The sequence below is a fragment of the Corythoichthys intestinalis genome, chromosome 19 (genome assembly GCF_030265065.1).
Source record: "Corythoichthys intestinalis isolate RoL2023-P3 chromosome 19, ASM3026506v1, whole genome shotgun sequence".
NCBI lineage: Eukaryota > Metazoa > Chordata > Actinopteri > Syngnathiformes > Syngnathidae > Corythoichthys > Corythoichthys intestinalis.
In genome coordinates this window covers 40,568,462-40,581,421 of record NC_080413.1, presented here as the reverse complement: position 1 = coordinate 40,581,421, position 12,960 = coordinate 40,568,462, and the positions used below count along the sequence as shown (strand labels likewise).

Genomic DNA, 12,960 nt, shown 5'->3' with positions numbered 1-12,960 from the left:
TCTAATTTTAAATTTCAGCTGATCACCTATTGCAGTGGTCCCCAACCTTTTTTGCACCAGGGACTGGTGAAATGTGGGCCTCTTTATCACGGACCGGCAAGGTTTGGCAGAAAATGACAGTAACTACAAAATAACATGTCGAGTCTAAAAACGAATATTAAGTGCAGGGAAAATGTCACTCACCATACTTTGAATCAACCTTTTTTAACAGCTGCCTCTCCTAAAACTTGTCAGCAAATACCCGTGGCCGCAAGCATGAGTTCTTCTCTAATCGTGAAAGGTTTCTTAGCTTTACGGTTCGCCACGAGGTATGCTCTCAGTGCATTCGCGTTTGTTGCCTTGTTTGCTAGCTTTTAGCTACAAAATATGCAGAATGGACTTGGTTGTAGATTCCTCTTCTGGCTCAGCAGGTGGCCTTTTCCCTGTAAAAAAAGCCATCCAAATACGTGGCCGCCCGCAGCACACAGCCAACAGCATCTAAAGTTACTGTTTACATTAACTGGCGCTGGGCTGCTATAGGTGGGCAAACACCCTGGTAATTGGGGCCAAAGCCTAGATGGCAACCTATATAAATCTTTACTCAGATTAGTCTATAACAGGGGTGTCAAACCAATTCCACAAAGGGCCAAGTGGGTCCTGGATTTCATTTCAACCAAGACTGCGCAAACAGATTACCAATTAATTTTCTGCTGAAACAAGCAGCACCTGACTGCAATCAACTGATTACACTTGTAGGAGATCAGATTGGTGAAAAGATGACCTCTTCATTGGTTAGCTTTGGTTAGCTCGAAATCCAGGAACCTCTTGGCCGTTTGTGGCATTGGTTTGACACCGCTGGTATATGGAGTAGACAGGTACATATATTGATGTGTCAAGAGCCACAGGCCAGATTGCAGTTGTTAATAAATTATTTTCTCTACGGCCCGGTAGCAAATGCGCCGCGGACCGGTGGTTGGGGACCACTGACCACTGTATTGGTTTGTTGTATTTCAGAAAGATTGGCGCCCCCTCTGTGTAGTTGATGGTAATGATCCACTAATCAACTGACACATATCAGGTGTGTTTAAATGGAAGTGAGAGGCTAGATTTATTTTTTTGGACACAGACGGGGTAGCCAAACAGTTTTTTTGACCACCTAAACCATTTGAACACTTTAATACACTTACAAGACTTCCGACCACTGACAACAACTCCAGTCACTTGCAATAAGAAATCCTTCACCCTTATTTGGATTGTGAACCCGCTTGGAAATGCCTGGATCGCAACAAACAACGACTGGATCATCATCGGAAGGTGCGTCTAGGACATTTTGGTGGGGTAGTTTAAAATTGAGTTTGTCGACCGACATGGGTTTTTCAGAACCGATTATAAGTAATTTAAAGGGCCGATAACAGACTCTTGGAGCTGATATTCATTTGCAATAAAAGTGTAAAAATATTGGCGTTAAAAAACACAACCACTGAACTTCATTGAAATGCCTAAACGCAGTGGTGTCCAAACTATTCCACATAGGGCTGCAGTGGGTGATTTCGTTCCTAGACAACAAGACATCTTTTCACCAATCTGGTGTCTCACAAGTGTAATCAGTTGATTGCAGTCAGGTGCTGCTTGTTTTAGCACAAACTTCATTGGTTAAACTGTATGTGCTCGATTGGTAGGAACAAAAACCAGCACACACAGCAACCCTTGAGGACAGGTTTGGACACCCATGCAAGTAAAGTATAGTTATTGAATCACGCAATTAAAAATGGCTCCAGAAATGCCTGAATTGCAAGACAGCTCTTATAAAACTGAATAAATGGTTAAATAAATAGCTCTCAGAATTTGTTTTTCTTCATTCTTTGAAATACCATTTATTCATGAATAGATCTAGTCAGGTTTACTTTCTCCATACGTCCATCTCTACATCCTCTCAGCCCTGCCAGGAATATCTGAGGTCTGGGCACACCTGTTTCACCATCTCTTTTGCATTGACAACCAACTTCCTTGGGGAGCCAAGTTTGAGTTTCATTTTCCCGTCTCATATGGCTCAGGTGGGTCTGAGATGAGTGGGTGACTGTTGTCTGAAGATCAGCCTAAAATAATTACAAGTACAGGGTTAACAAAAATGAAACCATCAAATTATGCACATTTTTGATAAGGCAAAAATAAAATGGATAAAACATATCCACAGTATGTCACATGAATGACACGACCAAACAGGGCTAGGATGCGGGCTGACTAACTACTTGGACAATAAGCAAATGTCACCCATTGTGAACATAAAATGAAAAGCATGTCACATTTTTGTCACGTCAGATGAAAATTGGCTCATCAGCAAGCTCTGCAGGAGCCTGATAACAATTTTGATTATTTGTTACAGGTGCGTTGGAGGAGGGGGATGTGGAAAACAAGCTGAATAGGGGCTCTCGAGGACCGGACTTGGGCACCCCTGATTTGGTCTTTCGACACAAATTCCCATTCAAACTGTAAATTGTCATACAAGAGAGTGTGCTTTGAAATTGGATTTGAATTGTTCTTATGAACAACTGTTTGATGAAAAAAAAATTATTACAGTCTGCCTTCTCCTTATTCGAGTTTGTTTAGTTTAACGAAAATAAATGAGTCATTGACACAACATCAGCGCTTTGCCAACAAGAAAAAAAAGTCAATCAACAGCACTTTTTTTTTTTTTTTTTGAACGAACAGAGCCTTTGATTTGTGTACCGAGAAAGGCCTTTTATGTTTTATACTCAGCCTTTGTTAGTTTTATGTACTTAACTCATTTGCTCCCAAAAACATATAAATACGTTCTATTTTTAATTGTTTCAGTGTCCCAAAGACGTATTTATAAATCTTTTACGTTTTTTTTCCACAAGACATCTCTGGGTTCTGATTAGACTTAGCTCCAAAGCACAAAGCTGAACATCCATTTTAAAGCAATAAAACTGGCCACTGGAGGGCAGTAGCGCATTTGGGGGCGTCGGCGGAAGACGACCGAATGGACGTCCAGGATGCCAGGCGGTGGATGACCAAGCAGAACCACCGAGAGGACGCCGGGGATGCCAGGCGCTGGACAACCGAGCAGAACGACCCGGACCACCAGTGCAGCGGGCGATGCCGTTGAGTCTGTGCTGCTTGCCGAGTAGAGCCCATAGAGACTCAAAAAAAGATATGAACTATTTTTTTTCTGCTGAAAGAACAGAGTCTAATCTTTCTTTAGGAGGGTTCCATGTTTATATAGCAATCGAACAGAATTTTCTGTGGGCCTTGCAAAATCAGTCAAAATCCAGTAAAACTGCCGTGACCAAAGTGGGTTGCACCGGTGAAAATGGCTGGGAGTGAATGAGTTAATTGTAGTCAACAACTATACTGTTTTAAGTCAGGAAGTTGTAATAAAATGTTTTTGAAGGAAATAGTCATGCATTTGTCTTTATTGTTATTTAAAACAAGCGTAAAAACAAGTTAAATTGTGAAGCTAATTGAAAAAAGTGATTTATAATAATAATAATACATTTTATTTCGAGAGCGCTTTTCAAGCCGCACAGACGCTTCACAAGAGAGAAGGAATCATAGTACGAACAGATTAAAAAAAAAAAAAAAAAATTCAAAAATATTAAAAGCAGAATAAAGAGAAGCAAAGATATAACAGAGCTAGGGATCATGCTGGGTAAGAAAGAGTGAACAGTTGTGTTTTGAGTCTGGATTTGAAAAGTGAAAGGGTAGATATACTGCGAAGATCAAGGGGTAGGGAGTTCCAGAGCTGGGGGGCACACTGACTAAAAGCTCTGGAACCAAAGGTGGAGAGACGGACACGGGGGACGGCAAGGGGGAGGATAGTGGTAGAGCGAAGTGGACGTTTAAACAGAATAGATTACAAAGGTAGGGAGGGGCCAAGCCATGGAGTGCTTTGAAGGTAATGATGAGGATCTTGTAATTGATTCTTTGTTTGACGGGAAGCCAGTGAAGTTGACGGAGGATGGGGGTGATGCGGTGTGTGGCGGGGGTCCGAGTGATGAGGCGTGCTGCTGAGTTCTGGAGGAGCTGCAGTTTTTGGAAGGACTTGTTTGGGAGACCAAAGAGCAGTGACTTACAGTAATCGAGCCGGGAGGTTATTAGACTACAGACCAGGGCGGAAGCGGTATGACAGGTGAGAGAAGGGAGGAGACGAGATATATTGCGAGGTGGCCTATTTCCACCACCTATTTCCATCTGGAGATGCTGTTGATATGCAGTGTTGTTAATTTTACTTTAAAAAAGTAATTACTTACAGTTACAAATTACTTAATCTTATTTAGCACTTTTGGCAATTTCTATCACGTCTTTTGATAGCTGCACTTCATGGCACTTCAGCTCGCAATTCGGTTTCAGTGTATCCAATTATAAATTAAAAAGCTCAATTGATGAAATCAACTTACCAATGCAATCTTTGAGTCAGGAAACATTTATTTAGCTAATTCTGAGAAGTGATCAGCAATAGTTGCGGGCAAATTGTGTTCGGCAAGAAATTGTCAGAATAAAATAGCCGCTTTTTGTCGCTTTTCATTCTGCATCTTTATGACCCGTGTTGTTAATCTTACTTTAAAAAGGTACAGTTACAAAATACTTCTCCCAAAAAGTAATTGCGTTAGTAACTCAGTTACCTGAATGTAAAAGTAATTAGTTAATTGGCAAAGTAACGTGATAATTTTCATGGGTTTTTTTTTCTAAAAAAAAAACAACAAAAAACAGGTAACACAATGTGAAGTTTAAAGGGTTTTGGGGAAAATTGGCCCTTGCCAAATTCTTTACCCTCCACTTAACTAGACACAAGGGTGTTGCGATAACTAGATAGTAACCTTTGCTATGTGTAGAAGTCATTTAAAGTTGTGAATCAACCGTTAAAGTTGTTAAAATTGCTCCCGTTATTGCATTAGTTCCCTTCTGTCTACTTTCAACATGTGTAAGTTTTAAAACTGTTTCATCATTTAAAGATAGATTTAAGTCAAGATTTTGCCGATTTAGGAGCATTTTAGATTTAAAAAAAAAAAAAAAAAAAAAAAAAAAACTTAGGTTCGCTAGGAAGGATCTCCACATCATAGCCTTTCTGAGAGGTGTACTGCTTTAAGATGGCGGCTGTTTACTAACGCATGTAGTCTTTAAAACATGTTGCCAATGCAGCCGTGTCTGTCATTTGCATCTAGTTCTATAATATGTGATATTTACGGTATCATGTGGGCATAGTTTGTAGGCTATGGCTACTGTCAGGTATTATTGGAGCCACCTAGCATCGCGTTTGCAATGGCGTCTTCCCCACTCCTGCTCTGCTCTCTCGTCTCCGTGTGTCCGTCTCTCTCAGACTTTTTTCATTCAACCAACTTAGTAACGCATAGTAACGCACGCCTTTCCCGCCTCAGTAACGGTAACGGCGTTGCCAAGATGAGAAAAGTAATTAATTAGATTACTCATTACTTTAAAAAATAACGCCGTTTGTAACGCCGTTATATTGTAACGCCGTTATTAACAACACTGTTGATATGTGACCGGAAGGAGAGCATGCTGTCGAGGATGACAACCAGACTCTTAACCTGAGAAGAAGGAGAGATTGGTACATTTTTGATGGTAATAGAGAACTGGACATAAGAGAACGTTGCGATGGTTCCAACTAGGAGGACTTCTGATTTTGAACTGTTGAGTAGGAGGAAGTTAGAGGAGAACCATGAGTTAATGTTTTAATGCAAAAGTTAACTAAGAGTCTAAGCAGAGGGCGAGGGAGGAAGGTGGGGGGGAGGCGGTTGGTTTTTAGGAAATGTAGAGCTGGGTCTCATCCGTGTAACAGTGGAAGTGAATGTTGTGTTTACGGAAGATGGAACCAAGGGGGAGAATGCAAATGATAAAGAGGAGCAGCCCCAGGGAATTGGATTTATGGGGGCCGAATTTGACAAATTGTGTGCGGTCGGACAGTTAGGAAGTGAACCAGGAAAGGTGGTGATACCAAGGGAGGAGAGTCAGTCAACAAGGATTGTGTGGGAAAACGTGTCGAAGGGGGCAGTGAGATCGAGGAGGACAAGGATTGATAATAGACCAGAGTCGGATGCTATGAGGAGGTCGTTTGTAATTTTAAGTAAGGCTATTTCAGTGCTATGGAGGGGGCAGAAACAGAAACCGGATCGAAACTGCTCGTAAATGTCATAGGTAATTAGGTAGCTATGGAGTTGGGATGCAATGTTTTTTTCAAGAATTTTGGAAATGAAAAGGTAGGTTGGAGATGGGGCGGAGGTTATTGATATCGGTGGGATCCAGGTTGGGTTTCTTCAAAATGGGTGTGATGGAAGCAGTTTTGAGAGATGGAGGAACCGTACCGGATATGAATGAGTGAATGATAGTAGTGATGAGGGGGACAATTGAGGGAAGACGGGTTTTGATGAGGGACTCATCTGATTAATCGATTGTATCGTCCAATTAATCGATTATGAAAATAATCGTTAGGCACCGTGCAGCCGTTAGTCATCCAAAAGACGCTTTGTTAAGACCTCTCCCCTTCACTCCTGAGCCCTGGCCCACTTTGGGCAGGTGTGCGTGTTTTTATTCTGATTACAGGTTAGACGTTAGATGGGTGGAGTGGCCACAGGCGATGGCAAAGACAGTCAGCCCTGTTTAAAAGCAGTGGACACCGCCACCTCGTCGTCCAATCAACGTGTCTGTTTCCTACGTCAATTGTATCTCGCATTCCTTATTGAATTCTCTTATCATCGGCTTACGATATATTCCATTTTGGTTAAGAGAAACTGTAGTTTTTACATATACAGTATGTTAGAAATAAATGTAAGCTTTACGTGAAGACTAAACCTATAAGAGCCACAGTGCCGTTGAGCAAGATGGTTTGCCGAATGATGTGTGCACACGGCGCGAGACAAGAGTGAACAATTGCTCATGTCCAAAATTAAAGTGTTTAGTGTTGTTGCTGTTCCATGTGATCCACCTGCGTGGACATTCTATAATTTATTACAGATTTCTGACAAGTATTTTACATCAAAAGGCAGTTTACGAATGACAAAGAACTAGATAATGAGTACAAATGATGTATTATAGAGTGTGACTGACCAGTTTGATAGCTGACCTTCGCAGTTCCCACTCGTTCCATTCATATGACTTGACCATGTTTGTCACCAATGGATGAAGATCTGTTTGAGTGCAGCTCTCAGACTGACTCCCAAGTGAAGGCTTTCCTGGTTGCACCTATAAAACAGTCATATTGCCAAAGTGAGGGGGGAGGTTATGTTCATCAAAAAGAAAAAAAACTCATCACACAGTGCAACTGCTGACCTACTATAATCATCTTACACAAGATGGAGTTTGATGGAGCTTGAGGAGTTTCATCAATTCAGGTAAACTCTTGGCTTTTTCTTCGACCAGTGCAATGAAGTAATCAGGGTTGTGGGCAAATTGAAATGCAGCTTCTTTGGAATTGAAGACATATAGTTTCGCCTTGTGCTTGAGCACGCCGATGCATGGATTTCCTATGCAGGTAACATTACATGTCAAGATGTTTTATGATGAGTTTAATGGGGCTCAGGGTTGCCAGAGTGGAAAGACAGTTTCCGGCCCAATCATACTGTAAAACCCACCAAGTTCGATAAAAAGCAGCCCAAATGACAACCTCCCATTCAATATAAGAGGTTTCCCTTATACAACTCAATCTATATTTTGATATTATAACCAGCAAAAAAAAAAATCATAAATCATTAGTGAGAGACACATTGTAGAGAGGGCTCATGCAGTTCTGCTTATAAGCATTACAGTTGCAGTACAACGTTGATATTATTTTGTCACATTCTGCTGCTGGTCAATTTGTCTTTTGTTGTTGTAGGGGGTGTTTCTGATATTGCACCTGCATTCAATTCCAGCTTACCCAACATTAATGTTTAAACGCAGGCGATCCAAGAGAAGGGTGTGGAGATATTGACTTGCCGGCCGCCATTTGACACCCTGTACTCTCGAGTCTCATGCATTTACTAGCCTGTTTGTCTGCCGCCCTTGTTTTGAAATCCTCTAATCCCCGAAAAACTGGAAATATGATTGTTTTCATTTATTGTAGGAAATATGTTTTCTCTACTAAGAGGGCACTCATGCTCTTTAAACAGGTGATGTTTCATTTCTGTAGTTTGTTCTAGTCTATATACAATTATTTTTGTGTATTTTTTGTCCTAATGTGGTCATGTAATAGGTTTTAGTTCAGTACAGATGTGGGTAGAGTAGCCAAAAATTGTAATCAAGTAAGAGTAGCGTTACTCCAAAATAATATTATCGAAGAAAAAGTAGTCATCCAAAAAAATTACTTAAGTACAGTAAAAAAAAAAAGTGTTCTATGAAAAAATTATTAAAGTATTGAGTAATACCTTATAATATCCTATTAATTTTTTAAATTCTAGTATATTTTTCTCATCATAAGGTCATCTATACAGAGTAAGAGTAGTTTCTTTTTCTTCACAAATCTACTCAAGTATAAATGGCGTGTTAAAACTACTCATTTTCTCAGAAAGTAAATGGAACAGAGTAAATATAACGTGTTACTACCCACCTCTGGTACAGCATAATAACAGTTGATATTGATCAGAGGTGTCGAACTCCATTTAGTTCAGGATCATTTCACTTTGATTTTTTGAGCATTTCCAGGCTGCTTCCTGTTGGTTTGGGGGCATTTTCGGGTCAGTTCCTTATTAACTGATTGGCTGCCATTGGCGGTGCCAGACCAGTCCAGTCCAATCCCTTTTCATTGGGAGGGGGCGAATGAACAAATGTAACTACAGGCACCGAAGTGACCAAAATGAAACCGTGCTCGATCACACAGATCCCATATCTACGGTTTTTCGGCGCCTGTGTCAAAATAAAAGCATGAGATTTTGTATATAAACCGGATTATACACCCTGGCGGGCCTTTGACATCCCTGATATACTGTAGGTCAGAGGCCACGGAACCGCGGACCTCAGTCCTGTTCCGGACTCCCAAGCCGTCTGGACCGGATCTCAAGCTGTCGCGACTAATACACGTTGCAACAACAAAAATCTTTTTTGTCTGCGGGATTGCAGAGCGGAGGTGGGCAACAAACAAAAACATTAGCGGTAACGCGCGTGAGCCAGCCAATGGGAGTGAAGCATTTGAAAGTTATTTATAGAACAGCAGGTCTCACACTCGCTTTCCAGACTCCGCGGAGTGACAGCCAAATACTGAGCCGAATGAAGTTGGAGGAAGATGCGAAAAAGGTACGGCAAGAGGTTTCCCTTATACAACTCAATCTATATTTTGCTCAAAACTACGCAAGATTGATGCAGAAAACTGTGTTCAGGAGGAGTGGACCAACACGTTTTTGTTCATTTTACCTGGCAGCAGTACAAGACCGCTATGGCTCATCTGTTCAGAGTCGGTAGCGCTTGTAAAGAGCAGCAATTTGAAAAGGCACTATTGTTATGTACTTCCTTGATCTAATTACATGTAAGGCCAAGACTTGAATGGAACAACACTTCTTTATTCAGTGTGCTTCTCAGCATATATGTCACAGAGACATAACAGAGATTCCTTTTTATACGGTAATACCACACCCACAGGAAGTGCACTCTATGGCAACAGCAGTGTGACATAAATATGTCACAACTATGAGACGAAGCACGCAGCTTTTTCGCAAAGTTTCCCTATGAACTCTGCCATCCGTTCTCAAAAAATAGCGGAATTAAGGGCTCAATATGATCGCACCTCAAGGCTCATGGTTCATTCATTCACTGCACAGCAACGCGCAAATGAATGCTCCCTCAGAAAAGCGTGGATATCCGGGTGTAGGCGTGGGGTTGGTGATGCGTCCCCACCTGCCATCCCTGAAGGCCGGTTGATGGGTGCGCGGGTGGCCCGGGGGACCACCCTGGGTCCCGGGGGGGGGGACGATGGCTCCTTTGCTGGGCTGCGGGAGGAGGGATGGGCTGCGCATGGCCCCCCGCCCGCCCTCCCTCCCCGGGCTGGCTGGGTGGGGGCCGTGGCCCTGGGTTGGCGCCCGCGCGGCTTCTCCGCCCGTCTGCGTGGCTGTCGCGCGCCCGGTGGGGCCTGCGTGCTGCTGGATGTGGTAGGGCATGCTCTGGTTGGGGGTCCCGGTGCCGGGATTGGCGATGCGGCGGCGTAGGGTTGGTCGCCAACGGGCTTACACTCATAAGAGATTCACACGATTACTGGGTTCTAGATCACAGAACTGATTTGTGTACACTCTACCCCTTTCAATCACTTAGCTTATAGACACCCCCGCCCCCATTCTCCTCTTTCACTGGCCAATAGGCCCCCACATGGTGTAAACCGGAAATACATCTCGCTGACGATAGCACCAGCATATTAGTAACTAGTTTAGATGTTCAATGTATTTCTAGTTGTTGTTTGTGTATGTGTTTCTTTTCCTTCTTCTCTTGTATTTCTTTTCTTCTGTCCCCCCATAATCCCTTCCTGTTCGCTGCTTTGTCATAATAAAAAGGTATTTTGAATGATCACAATGGGAGTATGTCAGACTCTCAATGTGAAACATTAAAACTGTTCAGAATCCGGGCACTTAGACTTCCATTCTCTGTGTCAAACAGCTGAACAGGACAGGTTTAAAAAAATAAAAAATAAAAAATAAAAAAAAATAGAAAAGCGTGGATATCCGGTCAAAACAAAAAGTTTTCCAGTGACGCACCGATTGTCAACGATTGTTTGAGTGCAGTTGCTGAAACTTTGCTTCATGGAAAGCAAAAAGAAGAGGTCTGTCAAAAAATAAAGCAAGTCCCTCTGTCAGCATCCACAAAAAAAAAGTCTTGAACATGCTCTTAATGATTCAATTAAAGCACTTTTTTTTAGTTTTATGCACCTTTTATTTATTATTTACATTTTTGAATGTTGTAATTATCAGCATGGCCACTTAAAAATACGTTTGTATTTTTGGGGGGGTGGGGGGGGGTGGGGGGAAGAAGCATTTGAAAATATTTCCAAACCCGAAATTGTTGTAATTTTTAAATTTTGGACTCAGAGGATTTTTAATTCATGACCCCTGCTGTAGGTGATGACGAGCAGAGAAAAAAAAATGACATTGTAAGCAGCTACTCCTCACTTGTATGTTCTTTTCACCAAATACTTTTTACTACGACATTTTTTGGACCACTACTTGCAACAGTGTGTGAAAAACTTGTAAAGAGTTACAGAAAACGTTTGGCCTCCGTTATTGCCAACAAAGGGTTAATAACAAAGTATTGAGATGAACTTTTGGTATTGACCAAATACTTATTTTCCACCATGATTTGCAAATACAGTGGTACCTCTACATACGAATTTAATTCGTTCCAGGACCTTGTTTGTAAGTCGAAATGGTCGTATGTCGAGCAGGATTTTCCCATAGGAATACATTATAATTCCATTAATTCGTTCCAAAGCCTAAAAACATACACTAAATTCTTAATAAATACTGCTGGCACTGTTACAAATGGCAATTAAACATAGAAAAACAAATAAGTTATTATTATATTATTCTGAATTATTTATTTATAAGAAGAATAATTAATAATTATTCCTGTAAATAATGTAACGAATCGGATTCTAATATGGCGGACACTTTTTACTGTCCCTGAACGCACCGCGAAGGTGACGTCTCAGTGAGATAGGTCGGTGCGGTAGAGATAATACTTTCGTTTTCTTGAGAGCGGTCAACTGCTTAAGACAATGGGCGTTTTGTGTTGGATAAGTTCTTAAATAAATGATAAAAACGTGACGAAGCTGGCGATTTCCTTGGCAATGTTACCACAATAATAATTGTCACCTTAACTTATAAATAGTGGCGAACGGTGGTCGGAAGAGGACCATGGAGCTGTATTGTTGAGCCAGTTCAGGGACGCGCACCCCAAGCTCATATTTTTCTATAACTTGCATCTTCATTTCAAAGGTAAGCATCACTTTTTTCCTTGTTTCTCCAACTGTATCAACTTTTTTTGAAAACTGTGTTGATTTCTCACACAAGAAAATCCACCGTGCGTTCGTTTGCAGTGCTGTCATGTCGTCGTATTTCGAGCAACTCGTCGGATGTAGAAACAAATGCCGGCTCAAATTTTACGTCGGATGTCGAAAAGATCGTGTGTCGAAGTGATCGTATGTAGAGGTACCACTGTATATTCTTTAAAAATCAAACAGTGATTTTCTGTTTTTTTTCCACATTCTGTCTCTCATGGTTGAGGTTTACCCATGTTGACAGTTACAGGCCTCTCTAATATTTTGAAGTGGGATAACTTGCACAATTAGTGGTTGACTAAGTACTTATTTGCCCCACTGTACCTCTCTATCTATATACCGGTATATAAAATTACATTTTTGCATCGGGAGAAAATACTTTTATTTTTTACTTATAAATTTTGAAGCCAGTAATTTTGTACTTTTACTTGAGTAATATTTAGGGCCCGAGCACTAAGCGTGCGAAGGCCCTATTGTTTTGCAAAGGATTTTTTTTTTCCAGGGCAAATGAAAACGGCCAATTTGGAGGCCTGAACATGCACGAAAAGTCACCAAAATTTACACATACGTGCGGAAAATTGTAAATTTCGATAATTTTGCAACGTTGCAAAAAAATGTAACAAAATGGCTCAGTGGCGCCCCCTTGAAATTTTAAAATTGGCCTATAACATTACGGTCTGTCAGCGTAGAGCGACGAAATTTGGGGCGTCTATACCTTGTCCAAAACTGCTCCAAAAAAGCATTTACACCCATATTCCAAACCCAACAGGAAATCGGTTATTTTGGATCGAATATGAAATTTTTATCGATTTACAGGGTGCACATTTGAGACCTTTTCGCCGAGGGAGTTAGTTGAATCATCTTCAAAATTGGTGAGACTGTTTCAGGAGACATATGAGATCTTAAGTTTTTAAAATGGTGCGTTTTCATTCACGGGTCTGACCTGGGCGTGGTGCCAAAGTCGGCCATTTTTTCGGCAAAATGACAAATTCAGT

At 41.3% G+C, this 12,960-nt stretch overlaps 1 protein-coding gene across 3 annotated transcripts in view; it reads right to left on the bottom strand.

Moving 5' to 3' along the window:
- Positions 1–1,666: 1,666 nt before the first annotated feature.
- cfap206 (cilia and flagella associated protein 206) overlaps positions 1,667–12,960 on the bottom strand; it is a 64,230-nt gene continuing 52,936 nt past the window's right edge. For 2 of the 3 annotated variants that reach the window (XM_057822928.1, XM_057822929.1), the window contains exons 9-11: positions 7,303–7,478; positions 7,063–7,197; positions 1,667–2,075 (exon numbers count right to left, since the gene is read on the bottom strand). In XM_057822928.1, coding sequence (XP_057678911.1) covers positions 1,854–2,075; positions 7,063–7,197; positions 7,303–7,478 — 533 coding nt within the window. In that variant the 3' untranslated portion in view covers positions 1,667–1,853. The remainder of the gene's footprint in view (positions 2,076–7,062; positions 7,198–7,302; positions 7,479–12,960) is intronic. The other variant, XM_057822930.1, reaches the window with a different exon arrangement.